General features: G+C 41.8%; 1 protein-coding gene across 2 annotated transcripts in view; it reads right to left on the reverse strand.

Moving 5' to 3' along the window:
- LOC139374951 (serine palmitoyltransferase, long chain base subunit 2a) overlaps positions 1–7,596 on the reverse strand; it is a 58,620-nt gene extending 51,024 nt beyond the window's left edge. The window contains exon 1 of one of the 2 annotated variants that reach the window (XM_071116224.1): positions 7,106–7,591. In XM_071116224.1, the coding sequence (XP_070972325.1) occupies positions 7,106–7,252 (147 nt within the window). In that variant the 5' untranslated portion in view covers positions 7,253–7,591. Of the gene's footprint in view, positions 1–7,105 lie in introns of both variants that reach the window. The other variant, XM_071116223.1, reaches the window with a different exon arrangement.
- Positions 7,597–20,996: the final 13,400 nt, after the last annotated feature.

A 20,996-nucleotide genomic window follows, 5' to 3' on the forward strand; every position in this document is an offset into this window, starting at 1 on the left:
GCCCTCCCTACATGTTCGTCGCCAGACCCACTGGCTCCAGGTCATCTACAAGTCTATGCTAGGTAAAGCTCCGCCCTTATCTCAGTTCACTGGTCACAATGGCAACACCCACCCGTAGCACGCGCTCCAGCAGGTGGATCTCACTGATCATCCCTAAAGCCAACCTCATTTGGCCGCCTTTCCTTCCAGTTCTCTGCTGCCTGCGACTGGAACGAATTGCAAAAATCTCTGAAGTTGGAGACTTATCTCCCTCACCAACTTTAAACATCTGCTATCTGAGTAGCTAACCGATCGCTGCAGCTGTACATAGTCCATCGGTATATAGCCCACCCAATTTACCTACCTCATCCCCATACGGTTTTTATTTTATTTACTTTTCTGCTCTTTTGCACACCAGTGTCTCTACCTGCACATGTTCACCTGATCATTTATCACTCCAGTGTTAATCTGCTAAATTGTAATTAATCACTCCTATGGCCTATTTATTGCCTACCTCCTCATGCCTTTTGCACACAATGTATACAGATTTTTTTTTTCTACTATGTTATTGACTTGTTTATTGTTTGTTTACTCCATGTGTAACTCTGTGTTGTTGTCTGTTCACACTGCTATGCTTTATCTTGGCCAGGTCGCAGTTGCAAATGAGAACTTGTTCTCAACTAGCCTACCTGGTTAAATAAAGGTGAAATAAATTTAAAAAATCAGCTTGGAGTCAATTACCAGACCATGCATTCCCGTCCCTCCCACTCTCCGCCTTACGCCTGGGAAAAGGAGCTAGTGTAGCTACAACAAGTAGGCCTAGGCTAAATCCTTGATTAATTTCCTTGTATCTAAGATCTGTTTGTGATGTCTTGGCAATGCCTTATTGAATTGTCATACCCTAGTTGACAAGACATCAGTATCTGGGCCCCAGTGTTTGACTTCCAATGCGATGTAACTGGAATGATGAGATCGATGTTCTTCTTTTATGTTTAGGTTTTATTATTTCACTGCCACACTGTGTTCGATCTTGTCTAGCCATCTTGTCTCAAGAGGACCACAATGGAAATAAGTCCCAGACTTTATTGTGTGTTATCCTTGATGATTTTATTCATGTGCATATATGGCTTTTAAGTTTTATGTGTGCTTGTTTTTTTAAGGGGTCGAAATAATAAACTAAACTAAAAATGCTCTACCTAGAAGATCACACAGTCAGTTGAGCATGGCGCTTGTAACACCAAAGGTTGTGAGTTTGATTCCCGCTGGAGCCAATGTATGCACGCATGACTAAATCGCTTTGGATAAAAGTGGCTATATAGGGCAAGACATTGATATAGCCAACTTGATAGAATTGTCTCTGAGAATTTTAATTTAGAGCCATCTTAAAGATATGTTGTTGACTCATGAAAGAGATGTTATCGAATTTGCAATACACTAGGCTAATTAAAATTAAGCCTGGATCAAGGGGTGGAAAATTAATGAACAGCGCCCTGTTCCTCTGCGTTCCCTCTATAGATGGGGAGTTAGGGAGTCGTGGAGTACAGGCTAGGGAGTTGGGGAGTACAGGTATAGGGCTGTGACCAGGGACTAAAACTAACTTTTTTGTATACCAGACACTGTGGCAGGTAGAATCTCTCTCTTTTTTTTATTTTTTACATCTACCAGCCACTCTGATCTTTTCCCAGCCAAATGTTTTCCCCACCATAATTACACACACAAAAACAGATGAGCTTGTTCAGTAATGTTAAAAAAAAAATGAATGTATTACTAGTAAGACTTAAATTTAATATTCCGTGACAAACATTTTTCAGCTGCCCCTTTAAGGTTACCTTGGTAACGGGGCCACTCAGGTAGTCACATATGCCTGTGAGAATTTCACTAGAAGGAATCCAGCTTTTGACGAATTAATGTCAGATTTGACATTTCATATCAGGTTAGGAGAATTTACACAGTAGGTTAGGAGAATTATCATAACAGGTTAAGATAATTAGTTTAAGGTTAGGAAAGGGGTTAAGGTTAATTGAACAATAATTTTGTTAAAATATTTTGGACATAATTACATAAAAAAAACACAAACGTATGACCGTGCTTTGTAATGTTTCTAAAACAAGAAATGTATTAGTAAGAAGTAATGTGGTATATTGCTCAATTTGATTTCATTTTTTTGTGACCTGAGTCTTTTAAATCTACACTGAAAAAAAAATAAAGTGCAACATGTCAAGTGTTGGTCCCATGTTTCATGAGCTGAAATAAAAGATACCAGAAATGTTCCATATGCACAAAGAGCTTATATCTCAAAGAGTTTTGCCACACATGTTTACATCCCTGTTAGTGTGAGAAAAGAGATTTTGCCAAGATAATTCATCCACCTAACAGGTGTGGCATTTCAAGAAGCTGATTAAACAGCATGATCATTACACGGGTGCACCTTGTGCTGGGGAAAATAAAAAGGCCACTAAAATGTGCAGTTGTGTCACAACACGATGCCACAGATGTCTCAAGTTGAGGGAGCGAGCAATTGACATGCTGACTGCAGGAACGTCATTCGCTGCATGAGACAAATGGTGGTCCCAACAGATACTGACGGGTTTTCTGATCCACACCCCTACCTTTGTTTTTATTAAGGTATCTGTGACTAACAGATGCATATCTGTATTCCCAGTCATGTGAAATCCATAGATTAGGGCCTAATGAATGTATTTCAATTGACTGATTTCCTAATATGAACTGAATCTCAGTCAAATCTTTGAAATTATTGCATATATATTTTTGTTCAGTATAGTGGATTTGGTATTCAGACCCTTTGACTTTTTCCACGTTTTGTTACGTCACAGCCTTATTCTAAAATGGAATAAATGCATGTTTTCCCTCATCAATCTACACACAATACCCCATAATGAAAAAGGGAAAACAGGTTTAGACATCTTTGCAAACTTATTAAAAATAAAAAACATAAGTACATAACTATTCAGACCCTTTGCTATGAGACTCGAAATTGAGCCCAGGTGCATCCTGTTTCCATTGACCATCCTTGAGATGTTTCTACAACTTGATTGGAGTCCACCTGTGGTAAATTCAATTGATTGGACATGATTTGGGAAGGCACACACCTGTCTATAAAAGCCCACACAGTTGACAGTGCATGTCAGAGCAAAAACCTAGCCATTAAACCAAAGGAATTGTACATAGAGCGCCGAGACAGGATTGTGTCGAGGCACAGATTTGGGGAAGTGCACCAAAACCATGATTGAATTATTTGGCCTGAATGCCAAGCGTCACGTCTAAAGGAAACCTGGCACCATTTGCAAACATTTCTAAAAACCTGGTTTTGCTTTATCATTATGGGGTATAGTGTGTAGATTGATGAGGTACATTTTTAGAATGGTGTAACGTAACAAAAATGTGAAAAAAGTCAATAAGTCTGAATACTTTCTGAAGGCACTGTACACTCCTGTCCCCTAGTAACCAGCTGGTCTATAAAACATCCGCCATTTAGGCTGTAGATGCATCGGTTTCCTCCTTAACTAGCTTTAATGGCATGCCGCCCCAAAAATCAAACTGGGAAAATATGCGTACCGTCTTAATAAAACACAACTTTCAACAAACCATGCTAGAGTGGATAATGCTACTTCCTGTTGTTGTGCATCGCATTCAGCCAGGGGTAAGCAACAGACTGCTGCAACCTGATTGGCTGAATGTGGTGTGCAACATCTGGAAGTTGTCAGAAAATCCAAAACTAGTGGTGGAAAACATTATTTTTTTAAAGATAGTACGCATATTTTCCCCGTTTTTTTTTCAGATGCCTTTGGAGCCTGAATGGAGGATGTACAAGTTTGTCGTCGGTAGACAGAGTGTATGACAGAGTGTCTGTGCAGCTTAATGCAGGACACCAATGACAAATGACAAGACGTGAGGAATAGCAGCACCATCAGGCAGCAGCAGGGCTACACCCAGTTAAGATTATTTAAGATTACACTCAACATCTTCTAGAGAGAACACTGATGATGTCATACCCCAAAGGCCAGCAGATGGCAATATTGAGTCGTTTCATCTTACCGTCCAAAGGGAATGTATGCAGCTTGCTATACACTCGTATCCCCCGTGGGCCAGTTTGTACATAAAACATTCTCCATTAAGGCTGCAAAGGCATCAATTTCCTACTTAATTCTATTTTATGATGAGAAGGCGTGAAAGAAAACAGGGAAAATATGCGTACTTTCTTTATAAAACACCATTTTCCACCACCATGCTAGAGCAGTTAATGCTCGTCCCGAAATTAGCGTATCACATTCAGCCAATCAGGTTTCAGCATTCTTTTATTTAGAAACTTTCAGTTCAGGGCTGCGGACAAATGCGAAGTAGACAGCCCTCACCCCTCAACCCATAAATTAAGTTTTACATAGTCACATCCAAGTTTACCTTCAAATTCCCATGGCCAAGTGAGGGATAGGCAACGTCCTTGGTGGAAAGCAACCGACCTAAAGCTATTTATCTACCTAGCAAGCTAACATAGCACTCTTGTCAGGTAGCTAGCTACAGACATTTACATTTGATTCATTTAGTAGATGCTCTATTCCAGAGCGACTTAGAGCATTTAGGGTTAAGTGCTTTGCTTAAAGCCATAGATAGATTTTTCACTGAGCTGGCTCTGGGATTCGAACCAGCTACCTTTTGGTTACTGGCCTAATGCCCTTAACCGCTAGGCTACTTCCCGCACCTTAGCTGGCTAGCTAGCTTTATAGTTTGGTTATTTATTCCAATACATTTTCGAATTCCCAAAAATATGTTTATGTAGCTAGCTAGTTCCGTTTTATTGATTCATCACAATGAGTCTGAGCCACTTTGAGCATCATATTCCCATTCGCCAATGCTAACATGTATGTACCCAATTGTCATTCTTGAGTAAAAGTAAAGCTCCTGTACCTTAATAGAATTTACTCAAGTTAAGTTACCCAGTAAAATACTACTTGAGTAAAAGTCTAAAAGTATTTGGTTTTAAATATACTTAAGTATTAAAAGTAAATGGAATTTCTCAAATATGCTTAAGTATCAAAAGTAAAAAATAATGTAAAATTCCTTATATTAAGCAAACCAGAGGGTACAATGTGTTTTTATTTATTTATGGCTAGCCAGGGGCACGCTCCAACACTCAGACTTCATTTACAATTGAAGCATTTGTGTTTAGTAAGTCTGCCAGATCAGAGGCAGTAGGGATGACAAGGGATGTTTTCTTGCTAAGTGCATGAATTTGATCATTTTTCTGTCCTGCTAAGCATTCAAAATGTAATGAGTACTTGTGTGTGTCAGGGAAAGTATGGAGTAAAGTAAATTATTTTCTATAGTAATGTAGTGAAGTAAAAGTTTTCAAAAATATAAATAGTAAAGTAATGTACAGATACCACCAAAAAATGGCTTAAGTAGTATTAGAAAGTATTTACTTAGATATTTTACACCACTGACTGTGACTTTGTCCTTGTGTTTCTTGGCCCGTTATATAATTTTGTTCACACACACTAGGTTGTTTTTCAATGTTACTTTCAGTTTGCTGCAACAGTCTGCTGCTAGGAAGACATTTGCAGTAATAATTTTTTCCAGCACAGACAAGCAAGTGCCTAAGTTGCTATGGTAATGAGCCATCCCTTAAAGGGGCAGCTGAACATTTGTCTCACCTAATGATTGTGCTTGATTGAGCATGGATCCATCCTAAAATATTTTATGAATGAACTTTTAGTAATTTCTTATTATTAAAACACTCATACGTATTCTCTTAGATGTATTTGTGTGTTACATTTCTTCTTAGGAGCAAATCATGAACTGCTTGTAAAAAATGTCAAAATAAAGTATTGAACTATAATACTAAATAAGCCATACTCAGCCTTCGTTGATTCAGTTCTATACCTGTTCATCTCTTTTTACTATTGTATCTAAATTATTTATTTTAACAAACATTGGTTGAAAGACAGGTCATAAAAATGGAATTATACAATATACCCCATTACTTCTTACAAGTAATACATGTTTTGTTTTAGAAAAACAGAAAGCATTTTCCTTCTTTGTGTGTGTGTGTGTAATTATGGCAACATTTTTATTTTATTTTGGCTGGTAAAAGATCTGAGTGGCTGGTAGATTTAAAAAAATGTATTTTTAAATCGTTGCTGGTGGACCAACAAGTGGATTAGTTACGCAACATCCGGGACTAGTATTAATTACTCTAGCATGGTGGTGGAAAATGGTGTTTCATAAAGAAAGTATGCATATTGTTTTGCTTTCTCACCATTAAATGGAGTTAAGGAGGAAATCAATGATTTTGCAGCCTGAATGGAAAGTGTTATGTACGAACCGGTTCACAGCGGATACGAGTGTATAGCTGTGATTCCCTTTGGACGGTAAATGAAACAACTGAATTGCGCCATCTGCTGGCCTTTGGGCTAATAGCATCAGTGATTAATTAAATGATTGTTGACATTGTAGCTAGCTAACTAGTTGTTTGTAAAAGATAAAAGGCTAGGTGGAAAAGCAGCAAGCTGGCTACACTGCAGATATAATTAGCTAACACTGTGGGATGTAACGTTACCAATGAAGCTTGATGGGAGGAGCTATAGGAGGACGGGCTCATTGCAATGGCTGGATTGGAATGAATGGAGCGATATCAAACACATCACACACATGGAGACCCCATGTTTGATTCCATTAATTCCATTCCAGCATTAGAATGAGCCCGTCCTCCTATAGCGCCTCCCACCAGCCTCCACTGAACGTTACATAATGCTAACGTTCCATTATTACAAATCTACTTTGATGAATAGATAACGTTAGTTAATAAACCAACTGAAATAGTTGGCAACAACTGTCATATGTCCAACTTACTGAGCTAGTAGACTCAGTAACGTTGGCTTCAGCTTGCGGGCAGTTGTTTAGCAAATTCAAATAGGTGTCAGTAACGTTAAAGCTAACAAAATCGTTTAGCTACATTTCAAAACACATCAAGCTAAATACACATAACGTTAGCTAGCTACATTGCTAACAATACTGATTTTCAGCTTGGTGTTTTCGGTTATTCAGATAAGCCTCACCACTTCCACACCATCCATCCATTCTCCATCCATACAGTGCGCTTGGGCCTCACCTTGTCCTCGGGATAGCAGTACATCGGCTGCTGATGATGGTAATGGTGATGGTTTTTTATGAAACCGTTTCTGCCCGGTTTAACGCCGTTCTTCACTCGGTGACAAACTTGTCCATTGGCCGGCTTGTTCGCGGAGCTTTCGGTCATCCTTGCCTATAATTGTGGAGGCTACAGTAACTTGCATGTATCTGGCTAGCACAGAATGGGGAACTCGTTTTTGGTGCCTGTCCGGGTTATGCGCTCGCAAACCCACCCAAAAATCCACAACGAGGACACAAGGGGTGTGTTCAGTAAGACAGCACGATGTTCAACCTTTAATTCAACATAACGGCTATAACTGTAACTTGCTGAACGAGTTTTGCGATTTCAAATGGTATCCCCCGTATTGATCAGGCCACACCCACCAAAGAGTAGCAGACGTACCTCAAATGATGTTGAAGGACCGTTTTGGGGAAACGTCTTGTTCAGTATAAACCATCACGCAACGTAGCAATCGTTGAGATGAACTGAATGCAACCCCTGAAATTCCAGCCGCTGCAATACCGGAAATAAACGCCCCTAGCAACCAGCGTCAGCCTATGGTATTGCGGCATTCAGGAATGGGTGCGGTTTACGAGCCTTCAGATAAGAAAAGGGAGTGGTCCTCTGTAGTGGAAATGAACTGTAGTAGCCTCTACTGTTTGGGCTCTCTGACATGTGACATAGGTCTCACCTGTTCCCACCGTGTGCTAAATTACGTGTTACCCGCAATTTGAAATTGACCAAGAGCTTGAAATCAGATATTCTTGTCAAATTCTGAGTGGTTGCCTTGCAAATTGATGACACACTAAACATAATTGTTAACATAGTGGGTGTCAATAGTTAGGTTTCCATCCAATTGGCGACAGATTATCATGCAAATATTCTTCAAGCCGCATAAAAACAATATGCACATTTTCCCACCAGAGATATGTTTCCATCAAATTGACTTGTTGCGGATAAAAAAATTGTGCGCGATGACTTAGTGCGCATAACTGACATTTGCCGTTAAATTCTGATGTACCCAATAAAAATACAAGTTAAATGGGTTTCCATTTCATTTTCAACTCTACTGATGGTTTTGTCACGACAAATGTTGCGTTATATAGCAGCAGCTAATGCAGATCCCTAACAAATACAAATACTCTGGTCTTGGCAGATGTGCTCTAGCAAACAGCTTGCAGATACAGTGCGGGTAGGCTACCAACATTTTCATTATGGATAAGAGCAAGATTATTTGTATTTGTTAAATGGCTGCCAATCATCCATCATCTTGTCACCAGAATAAGACCCTCTATGTATTGGAAAGGAGTATCAAGCTCATCACCTTGCACTTTCACCACCCTGTGACGTTCATCATAATGTATTTAATCTGTAGCCTAATAAACTGCGTGCTCTCCTGAGAAGTCGTAGGCGGGAGGACCACACAACCTACCATCCCTTGACTCCAAGTTTACTTCAATATGATGGTTATTTTATCAATATTTGCGCATAAAGGAGTTTCCACCACAATTTCTCACATAATTAATTTTACAGACACAAAAAGATCCCACCTTGTCTAACACATTTTATTTTGTTCGATATTTGCAAAGTTTACAAATGTGATGTTTTCATCAGGCCTGAGCATGACATTTTTTTGTTTTATCCAACATGTACTGTACTTGCATAAAAAGGTTGGACCAGGTTTTTATTTGTATTTTTTAAATGCAGGATACAAAAATTCAATTCAAGCTAAACAATGGATATATAGTGTTTTGCAACAAAACCAATTGTGAAAAATATGAATTGAAAATCTGAGGACAGTAATATTTCACAGACACATAAAGGTATTGCATTATTTTCTGAAGAAAAAACACAAATGTGAAACAAATAAACTCTTCAATTGTATGATCACTTATTTAATGATCATCACAAAATGTTAAGCTACTGTACAGTAAAATTAATACTAACGTCACAAACCTTCGGAGCTTTAACGGCTCACTGTGGCTTTACCTCTGTTCTGATTCCAGATTTTTGGCCTCACTCACTCATTCACTCACTCACTCACTCACTCACTCACTCACTCACTCACTCACTCACTCACTCACTCACTCACTCACTGTGTGTGATGTATTCCAGCTCCAGTAGAACCGTGTGTGTTGTCCCGGGAGGAAGGCAGCTGTGGGAAGTTTATTCTGCACTGGTATTTTAACAGCCACGTCCAGGCCTGCAGACCCTTCATCCACAGCAGCTGTGAGAGCAATGCCAACCGCATCCTCCACTAGGAGGCCTGTGAGGAGTGCTGACCTTGGGGAGGACACAGATACACACGCGCACACAACACACACACACACACGCACACAACACGCGCACACACACACACACACACACACACACACACACACACACACACACACACACACACACACACACACACACACACACATTGTAACCTATTGTGCACACACACACACACATATGTCTATACAGGTAACTGCCAAAATAGGATCAAGTTTTCATCCAGCCTTTTTATGCACTGTATCTGCGAGCTGTTGGCGAGAGCGCATGTGCCAATACCAGAGTAGACACAATTCACTATACAACACAAAAATGTTTGTGACAAAACCATCAGTAGAGTTGAAAATGCTATGCAAACCCATTTATTTGTATTTTTTTTAATTCGGTACATGGGCATTTAAACGTAAAAGTAATTTTTATGTGCACTACGTCATCACGCACAGCCTTTTATCCAAAACAAGTCAATTGGATGGAAACACTTATCTCGTGGGAAAATGTAGGCCTAGATGCGTACTTTGAATAACATTCATTCTGGCAGAGTGCCATGCATTCCTTAGAGCATATCATAACTACAGAGCCCCACAGTGGAGGTGTCATAATACCCATAAAACCTTGCGGTCAAACAAGGAAATGGTTCAAATAGTTTTTCCACCATTCATTTTTATACGTTTTTATAACAATATAAAGCTGTCTCGGACAAGGTGACTTTTATCAAGATACTCCTCTCTATTTACTCTCAGATTTGAAAATGCTAATTAGCATCAAAGTAGACATCATGCAAGACTACAAATCCCTGCGAGCTCCTGCACGTCATCTCTAGCTGACGCCTTTGCTAACAGGTTGTAACGATCTTCGTCGGGCCAAAGAGAGGAGGACCAAAATGCAGCGTGATGATTATCCATTTTAATAGAATACTTTAACAACAAACAAAAACAATAAACCGACAAAATGAACAAAGACAAAACAGTCCCATAACGTGAACACAAACACTGGAAACAGGAACAATCACCCACACCCCACAATACAAAACAGGCTACCTAAATATGGTTCCCAATCAGAGACAACGACTAACACCTGCCTCTGATTGAGAACCATATCAGGCCAAACACATCGAAACAGACAAACTAGACATACAACATAGAATGCCCATTCATATCACACCCTGACCAAACAAAACATAGAAACAAACAACGCAAACTCTGGTCAGTGTGACACAGGTATTGTGATAAATATATAAGAGTCACCTTGTCCTCGGCAGATTTCCACAGTTATCAAAACATCATGTGTTTTACACAAAACATAGCCCTTATTAAACATTTTCTAAAACCCCTTACGGGAAAAATTACGATTTGAACCATTTCCTTGTTTGACCGCTAGGTTTTATGGGTACTATGACTCATACTGTGGTAGTTTATAAAGAAACAGCATTCTTGAACCTACCTTTTTCCCAATAGATCGAGTTTACTCTTCATTTCCTGTACTTTGGTTGAACTGTCTGCAAGGTATAGGGACAGTATACGTTATCATAACCTAGGCTCAATTAAAGCAATATTCTATTTATTTTGTGATTTCAAACATACCCAGCCATAAGGTGAAGTGAGCACTGTATGCCTGATGGCGTCTCTCTAACATCATCTATATGGAGAGGCTTCCTCACGTCTCTCTCTCTCTCTCTCTCTCTCTCTCTTCTCTCTCTCTCTCTCCTACTGTCTCTCTCATACTGTTTCAGAGAGACTGACAATGCCCCATGTTAGAGGATGATAGAATATCACACACACTGACCTCTAATTCCTATTTCACATCATATAGGGTGACCCACGGTCAAACTACTATGCATAGATTTGCCTTTGAAATGTGGTCCCCCCCCCCCCTACACACACACACACACACACACACACACACACACACACACACACACACACACACACACACACACACACACACACACACACACACACACACACACACACACACACACACACACACACACACACACACACACACACACACACACTTCCCCCCTCAGGCCTGTATTTTTAATGAAATTGTTCTCATTGTCATGGTGAGCTTGCTGGACTGAGGCACATGAGGAGAAAACAACACACTCCTGTTCAGGAAAGATAAGGACCCGTGTTTTACTTTCCATGTGTTAAATGATTGCTGCCATTATTTCTTTCCTATTTGGGCTCTTAATGGTTTCTATTCCAGGCCACTGCCCCCTAGAATAGCATATCTATCGCTGCGTTAATGTACTATGCACCATATCTCCTGGCAGGGCAACCACAGCATATTGTGGTTTATATCTAATATGAAGGCTTACTGTAGGTTAGCTAACGCTATCATGGGTAACAATGTTCTATAGATCTATAAGTGTGGTGTTTACTTCCTATTTGTGAGCACTGCATTAGAGTGGAGATAGCGCCCCCCACTTCCCCTACCTTCTCCGTCAAAGACAGGGTAGAACCATCATCCACACACACACACACACACACACACACACACACACACACACACACACACACACACACACACACACACACACACACACACACACACACACACACACACACACACACACACACATGCGCAGACACAAACATACGCACACACAAACATAGACACACACATGCACGCATGTATACACAGATTTACTCTAGGGGATGCTCTGAAATGGTGGGCAGAACCAAGGTTAACATTTTGATGATGGGGATTACTATGTTAATATTTGCTTATGCTCAGGGGTCAATTCAAACCCAGATCAAAGATAAGGAAAATGCGCCTTTAGAGCATACCCAGATCTGTGCTATTACTTGACTGCGTCACATGATTCCCGTCCCACTTCAGCATCCAGACAGGCTAACGATCTTAAGCCACGCCATTTCAAAAACAATCCCCTTTATCTCCCTTCTTCTTTTCTTAGCAAAGCAACTCCGATTTTAATTAAATAAGTGATAATAAAAACACACACAAAAAGAGAAAGAAAGGGAAAGGAAAAAAGGAAAAAAACAGTTGCCCTTATCATTCGCAGCTCTAAATCTTCTCCCTTTTTTCCATCCCTCTTCTCCTTCTCGCTCTCCTTTGCAGCATTGACTTTCCTCCACTGATCTGGGCTCTGCTGGTTTATATAACGGTTTGGGCGGAATGTCATTCAAGGAGATTGGTGTCAGCGCCGATAAGGCGGCAAAGTGATCGGAGTCTGAGATCTCGCCACCTCATTATGGAGGCTCTCGCCCGCCATGCGCCTGGAAGAGGCCGATAAGAGGCGAGGAGATGATGGGAATAAAACAGGTTTGGTGAGAGGGGGGAGGGGAGAGAGAGAGAGAGGATGGAGGGAGGGAACCAAATCTGTTTCTCTCTCCTCCCCTGCCTGGATTCCTGTTAGCCGCTGGCAGAGAGAGACGGAGGGAAGGAGAAAGAGGGAGAGAAAAAGAGAGCAATAAAGATATATATATATAGAGAGAGAGAGAGATAGAGAAAGAAAGATAGAGGAAGTAACAGAACAATATTCAGCGAAGTGAGAGACAGAGCGAGACGGTAGCCATTTTTTGTCTTACGTTTTTTTCTGCAGTGTCGATGGCTGCTGTGGTACACACACTGATACATTACACTGAACAGGCGTGTTAATCTTCCCTTGCCCCATGTCTCTTGTCACGTGTGACCAGACACCAGCTACCTGTGGTCAGTCTGAGAGGTTCATCACCCCAGTTAGCGGTCTGGCGGCACTGTAATAGCTCAATAACTCATCCAATGACGCCTCTGCCTCTCCCCACCACCACCACACCTCACAACCCAACACCTACACTGCTGGTTAGTGCTTAAAGTACACCCCAACACTTATGCTGTGAGCGGAGTAGGTGGTACGGGTTAGGGTTTCTTATACCTATGGATTTATTGGCATCTGAAACCATCAACCAATAACTCCGAGTTGTCCCCCAGTAGCCTTCATTATCAGATGTCATCTTTTTTAGGTTTCCATTACTGCCCACGCGATTGACAGATGTGTGTGAAGAGAGAGAGAGAGAGATAGAGAGAGAGAGAGAGAGAGAGAGAGAGAGAGAGAGAGAAAGAAAGAAAGAAAGAAAGAAAGAAAGAAAGAAAGAGATAGAGAGAGAGAGAGAGAGAGAGAGAGAGAGAGAGAGAGAGAGAGAGAGAGAGAGAGAGTGAGAGTGAGAGAGAGAAAAGCCCTGTAGTAGTAGATAAACAGTTGGATGTGGTGAGACAGAGTGGGTAGACATGTGAGGGAGAGAAAGAGAGAGAGGGGGGGAGAGAGAGAGAAAGAGCATGAAAGAGAGAGACATAGGGAGGATGAGCATTCCGCACACGCAGCCCTCTCCTTATCTCTCCCCCTGCACCTCCCCTCTCCCCCTCCTGCTCTTCTCTGAGGCATTGCACATGGCACCACAAAAGGACTCCTACATTTCAAGGCAGCCAGGCTCAGGAAAACCCATTACACTGCAAGGGGTAACTCTCACCACCCGGAACAGACAGGAGAGAAGAAGAGGGGAGTGCCCCCAGAAAACAGCCTATCACAGCCCGTAGATGGGGGGGGTTCGACTCCACAATCCCTAGCTTTTATATCACAGTGGGAATCATGCCGTTTTCTATGCAATGTTCTTAGCCAAGGGAAAAACAATGGCACCGCTACCAAACAAAAGGGAAAGGGAAAGTTGCACAACTGAATGCATTCATGCACGTGATTGACTATTGACTTATAAACTATCAGCTCTAAAACAATTTGCTCTTTTGGTATAATAAATGTGAACATATATATTAAGATTAAAATCACTTTGTTCACACCTCCCGGGTGGCGCAGTGGTCTATGGCAATGCATCGAAGTGCTAGCTGTGCCACCAGAGACACCAGGCTCTGCCGCAACCGGGAGGTCCATGGGGCGACGCACAATTGACCTAGCATCGTCTGGGTTAGGGAGGGTTTGGCCGATAGGGATATCCTTGTCTCATCGTGCTCTAGTGACTCCTGTGGCAGTCTGGGCACAGTGTGCAGTGCACCCAGGTGCACGGTGTTTCCTCCGATACATTGGTGCTTCCGGATTGGATGTGCGCTGTGTTAAGAAGCAGTGTGGCTTGGATGGGTTGTGTTTTGGAGGACGCATGGCTTTCGACCTTCGTCTCTCCCGAGCCCGTACGGGAGTTGTAGAGATGAGACAAGATAGTAACTACAAACAATTGGATACCATGAAAAGGGGGTAAAATATAAAAAACACTTTATTCGTCAATTGTACACAAAGTCCAACTGAAATTTGACTTCCGCTTTATCCCAACCCCTCCAAAAGACACCCATACAGGTTGGGTAGGTTGGAGCAGGGGGCTGCCACACTGGGCACCCATGGAGCAGTTATTGTGCACGGTAAAGTGCTTTGCTCAAGGGCACAACGACAGGAAATGGCATCTAGGATTTGATACCAGCAACTCTCCGGTTTCATCCACATTAAAAAACATCATAGTATATGATATAAATAGTATCATCTTACAGTATTTGTTTTCATAGCGGTCATCCCCAGGTGGGCCATATATGCTACTACTCATTGCTTTTCTCTGGCATCACTCTCAGTCACAAGAATCCACTCACAGATTCCATTCCTCAGAGTATGACAGCCAGAGGCAGCCTAGCCTGTACACAGAGTATTCCTTTGTGTGTGTACTGGTATCACCTCCCAAGACCTAGACGTGACTGGGCCTGCTCTATAATCCTCCTCAGGGCACTACGCTCCCATGTCGTTTAGCCAGATGCACTCGTCCGTCGCTTAATACTACCTCTATGAAAAGATGGATGAAGAGCAGTTTTTAAATGTAAATACACTTTCAACCATGTTAAATCTTACCCATACCGTTAAAGAACATGTGATCAACACATCTAAAGATATAGCCATTCTATTCTCTCTAACCTAAAGTATACACGACTACCAGATGCACCTGCTGTTATAGAGCACCACTGCACTGCCGCCTCTGGCCTACAGGTGTCACTATTGCACTGCAACGCCTTCCAGGTACCTGGGAGTTGATTACTGTTGATTTAGCATGGACCACAGGCTTCCTTCAGAGCTGGGATTACACCATTTATAACACAACAGCAAGCTGGTCAAGTCACTCACAGTATACACTACACAGATAAAGGCATCCCGGAATAACCAGGGCTTTAGCTGGGCATAACTACTGGCAAACAATTATCTAACAGAAGACGAACAACAACTGAAATATCTATCGCCAAGCTATTTTCATTCGTTTTCCAATGCAGGTGGGATCATCGGATTTGTAGCTATAACTTTGATCAATTGAAGCCATTTTGCTTAGTGATATGCCTAGTTTGTAGCAGAAGCCTAGTAATAAATGTGTCCTTACATATTTTTCCCACCAGTATATGCAGCTAGGCCTAGCTGCGTCACACAGCCAATAACACCTGCTCATGTACACAAAGGTCTCTGTATTGTGATAATGCATGGGAACACAGATGGAGCACAGGGTATTTTTCTCTCCATCTAACCTGCTACCAATTACAGCTGGGCCCTGGAACCATTTCACAGACCCTCTCTGGCCTCTGAGCAGATAGTTACCATGGAAGCCGACGTGATTGAAAGAGAAAAAAATTACAGGCTGCCAAAAGAAGAGAGAGAGAGAGAGAAACGGACATAGAGGCACAGTGCCAGCATTCTCCAGCTCTCGCTCACACAAGGAGATTATGTTAAATGTAAACAAAAGTCCTTTCACTCTTCTGTCCCCCTCAGGCAAACTCTCTGGGATAGAAACTCAACTGTCACGGTGAGGAGGTGAGGAGACTAGGAACCAACCTGCCCCTGGTTCTGTTCTACGGGCTAGGAAACAAGATGGACGCCAGTTTCTTTCAGCTTCTACCCTCTGAGTAAAAAAGGAGAAACCGATACAGAGTGGTAACTTTATAGTTTAAACCCAGAAGTTTGTCTTGACCATGTGACCTGACCAGGAAAAACATTATGTCCTAGTAGTTATGGTCTATAACAAGGCCACATTCTATAACTAACAAAACTCCTGACCGGCCTTAAGCTAATACAAGGTGAAGGAAACATTGTTTTCACTCAGAGTTAAAGGCCATTTGTAAACTAAGAAACTGTTACCCACTTTATGACTGACACAAGAGATGACCTAAAAACACACACCGAGACTACCTGTCTGTCAGTCAAGAGCACGGCTGTTAGCCAATGCAGGCAGTCTGAAAAGAGCAGCTAGCAGTGCTCCATCGGTGACCATGGTAACGGGGACAGGACGATTAAAAACAAAGCGGGAGTGAAATGACATAATGGGGTGTAATCAACTCACCGAGAGGCCTTGCCGTTACAACACTCCTCGCCACTTCGCCACTAGCCAATCCCGCCATCACCATAACAACCAACAGCAGCAGCCCAGCTAACAATTCTAGGGAGAGAGAATGTTTTTGTAATGTTAAATGTAATGTTCCCCTAATGTTTGTGACCAGTTTTCTATTAGTTAGGGGAGCATCTATCTATGTTAGCAAAAACCTTCTGAAAACCTTTTTAGCATGTTTTGGTGTTAGAGTTACCTCAATGTCAAACAGAGCATACCCAGAGCATGCTTAACATGTTCTCATAATATACAATATTCATTTTCTAAACACATTTCATGGTACATTGCAAGAACATTCATGTGTCCATTTTTCTGAGAGTTAGGAGACTATTCCATCAACGTCCCACCAGTCATACACAGGACATGGTTGCCATGTTCTCAGAACATAAGATATGAATGTCCTAGACACATTTCAGAGAAAATAATTATTGGAATTATTTAAGGTGCAAAGTGTGTGCTGCGTCGGCCCTGTATAGAGCCTATTTCCATCTTCTGAGAAGAGACAGAGACTGATAGGTTAAGAAGGCCACCCACTGTAATGTCAACCCACAGTCACACTTCTAGTCGCTGGTCTGTGTGAACAAACTTATTTTCCCCTCTCCTTTTAATACAGTTGACTTGTTTCAGAGCTATACTGCAGCCAGTCTGTCTGCGGCCGCCTGCGGTCTAATTCCTCATGCCAGCTCGCTGGCAGAGTTTCTCCATTCACAGGGAAATTAAATGTCAAGGTCTTACAGGTGAAAAGCAATGGAGAGTTGCGGATGGCCAGGCTAACACGGACTGGTTGCCGCTATCACAGTGTACTTTTGTTTTTAAACAGCAGCACTGTGTCTCCAATTTGCAGGACAAGGAAATGTATCTATATCATTTGTATCCGTGTGAAGTGGTGCTGAGTTGACTTTTGCTCACATCCTGTAATAGAAATCAAGTTTATGAGTGTGGGTGTGTGTGTGTGTGTGCCTGTCTGTCTGTTTGTGTGTGTGCATGTGTGTGTCTGAATTAGAACTAACCTACAACAGCACTACCAGTATGTTCAACCTTGTCCTGTCTGCCTCGCTGTAGAGAGTCTACCCTGAAGTTATTGTTCCGACTGGGGAAGAAAAACTGAGGCATTCACTAAGACACCAAACAAAAGATTGTCTCCCCTTCTGAGCCCAATCTCAGAGTTCAGTGGTTCTGGGTGGCACTAAGAGCAACTCACACACAAGACAAATATACACACCTTCTGAGAGCTTAGAATACGTGGACAACTACAAATACCTAGGTGTCTGGTTAGACTGTAAACTCTCCTTCCAGACTCACATTAAGCATCTCCAATCCAAAATTAAATCTAGAATCGGCTTCCTATATCACAACAAAGCATCCTTCACTCATGCTGCCAAACACACCCTCGTAAAACTGACCATCCTACCGATCCTCGACTTCGGGGATGTCATCTATAAAATAGCCTCCAACAATCTACTCAACAAACTGGATGCAGTCTATCACAGTGCCATCCGTTTTGTCACCAAAGCTCCATACACTACCCACCATTGCGACCTGTACGCTCTTGTTGGTTGGCCCTCGCTTCATACTCATCACCAAACCCACTGGCTACAGGTTATCTACAAGTCTCTGCTAGGTAAAGCCCCGCCTTATCTCAGCTCACTGGTCACCATAGCAGCACCCACTCGTAGCACGCGCTCTAGCAGGTATATCTCATTGGTCAACCCCCAAAGCCAATTCCTCCTTTGGTCGTCTTTCCTTCCAGTTCTCTGCTGCCAATGACTGGAACAAACTGCAAAAATCTCTGAAGCTGGAGACTCATATCTCCCTCACTAGCTTTAAGCACCAGCTGTCAGAGCAGCTCACAGATCACTGCACCTGTACAGCCCATCTGTAAACAGCCCATCTATCTACCTGTTAAGGGATTTTTTTTTATCAATAATGACTAATTATGTATACATTTCAATCAGGACTGACTAATCAGAAAACTATTATGTTACTGTATAGATGTATGAATTTTATTTTAACCTTAGTACTGAATATAATGTGTGTAAATATAATTAAGAATTAGAACAAAGACTGTCTGTTATTTGGTAGAAATGAATGAACTTATAGCCAGACTGGCTAGAATGCTTATCTACACAGGCAGACCTTGGCTTGGGTCGTAAATTATCTTAGTAGGGAGAGACGATGTGGGAAGGCTTGAGAACTATACAGCCATTGTACTGCTGGTTGATGAGACGGGGTAGTACGAAAACTAATGACGTCATTTTCAGTTTATAATCTGTGGTAAACTGCATCATGTTCAGTACTCTCGAGAATAAACGCTGCTGGTTGATTTTTGAGACTGGTCTCTGTACATTGTATGCAAATAAGAGTCTTACAAATTCTTAGGAATTGACAGAGTGTTTAATTTTAATTGGGTATTAAAGCATAGAGGAATATAATTCCTGTAACACTACCTACCTCATCCCCATTCAGTATTTATTTATTTATCTTGTTCCTTTGCACCCCAGTATCTCTACTTGCACATTCATCTTCTGCACATCTACCATTCCAGTGTTTAATTGCTATATTTGTCATGTACTTCTAGAAGCAGTGGGTGGAGGAGTCAGGCGCAGAGAGCAGTGTAGTTGATATGTGGAATGTTTATTCCCAAAACCACAGTGTCGGTCAACGCTACACACACTGGAGCAATAAGACCCAGTCCAAAACAACAGGACGAAACGGTTCGAGAACAAAATACTTCCACAGAAGTCACACACATCAAATAACAGAAAACAAGCCCGCACAAAAGCCGGCGGGCCTACCAGGTTTAAATAGCCCAAAACCAAAACCTAAACAAGAAACAGGTGCAACTAAATAGACAAAACTAAATTAAACAGAAAAGGGGATCGGTGGCAGCTAGTAGGCTGGCGACGACGACCGCCGAGCGCCGCCCGAACAGGAAGAGGCACCATCTTCGGCGGGATTCGTGACCATATTGTAATTACTTCGCCACCATGGTCTATTTATTGCTTTAACTCCCTTATCTTACCTCATTTGCACACACTGTATATAGACTTTTTGTTTTCTTTTGTTCTACTGTATTATTGACTATGTTTTGTTTATTCCATGTGTAACTCTGTGTGGTTGTATGTTGCAGTTGCAAATGAGAACTTCTTCTCAACTAGCCTACCTACCATGGGTAGAAAAACATGGAACTGCGCTCATAGCACGGCATTTCAAACCTAGAAAGTAAAGGTCAAAAACAGCTTCTGAGTTAATAGTTGCATCAAAGCATCATCTATCAGCGTTAGGAAGTACTCTTATCTTCAATATTATCTCCAACGTTAAATATTTCTCACTTTCACATTTACTTAAAGTCAATATCGAAAAGGAAACATGATTGCGGGTTACATTTCCCTAAAATATAAACATTTTCTCTGGCTCTCTGGCTTCAACATCTTGAACAAAGATAAACTGCAATGTGAATTTAGTTGAAGTTACAGCAAAGCCAACCTAAACCAGATTCTCAGACACGCAGACAGACAGAGAGACAGACAGACGAACGGACAGACCGAAAAACAGACAGAGACACCAAGACACCAGAACCCCAATGCCGTTTGGCACACATCACATAGGACACATGGCCAAGATGGCATCAAATCAAAATGGCTGTCACTTTTCCTTGGTGCAGGCAGCGGCAGGGGCCAAATATATCTCTGATGTCATCTCTGTGAGACAGTAGCTGATGGAGACTTCAGTGGTAGGGGGGGTTTGTTTCTAGCTTCATCAAGATGTCAATGCACTGTCAGACCACAGCAGGCCTAAGACCAGTAGGTAGGTAAGTGTGGTAGGCCACAGTTAGTCAGCACGTAGTCTTGCGTAGCCATACCTTGAAAACACGTTGTTGTCACACCTTCTTTGGAGGTCTGGAGAATGATGTATTAGCTGAAGCGACTGGAATGATCCGCTGGCTTCCAGCAGCTAAATTTGTAATTCTTGTTACATTTCAAGAACCCTCCCCCACATGCCCATGGAAGGAGTGCTGCATGTTATGTTCAACACTGTTTTCCGACCGGGTAGAACAAATTTTGCCACCCCTTGCACTAAACCTTTAACATTTGGGTCACCCACATTGATTTTTTTTAAAGACAGTAAAATCACAAGGAATTTAGCAAAACATTCCTGCATCGACTCTTTTCTCAAAACCACTCATCCACTCCCCTCCTCCCCTCTCCTCCTCTCCTCTCCTCTTCTCTTCTCTCCTCTCC

The sequence above is a fragment of the Oncorhynchus clarkii genome, chromosome 19 (genome assembly GCF_045791955.1).
Source record: "Oncorhynchus clarkii lewisi isolate Uvic-CL-2024 chromosome 19, UVic_Ocla_1.0, whole genome shotgun sequence".
NCBI classification, from domain to species: Eukaryota; Metazoa; Chordata; class Actinopteri; order Salmoniformes; family Salmonidae; genus Oncorhynchus; species Oncorhynchus clarkii.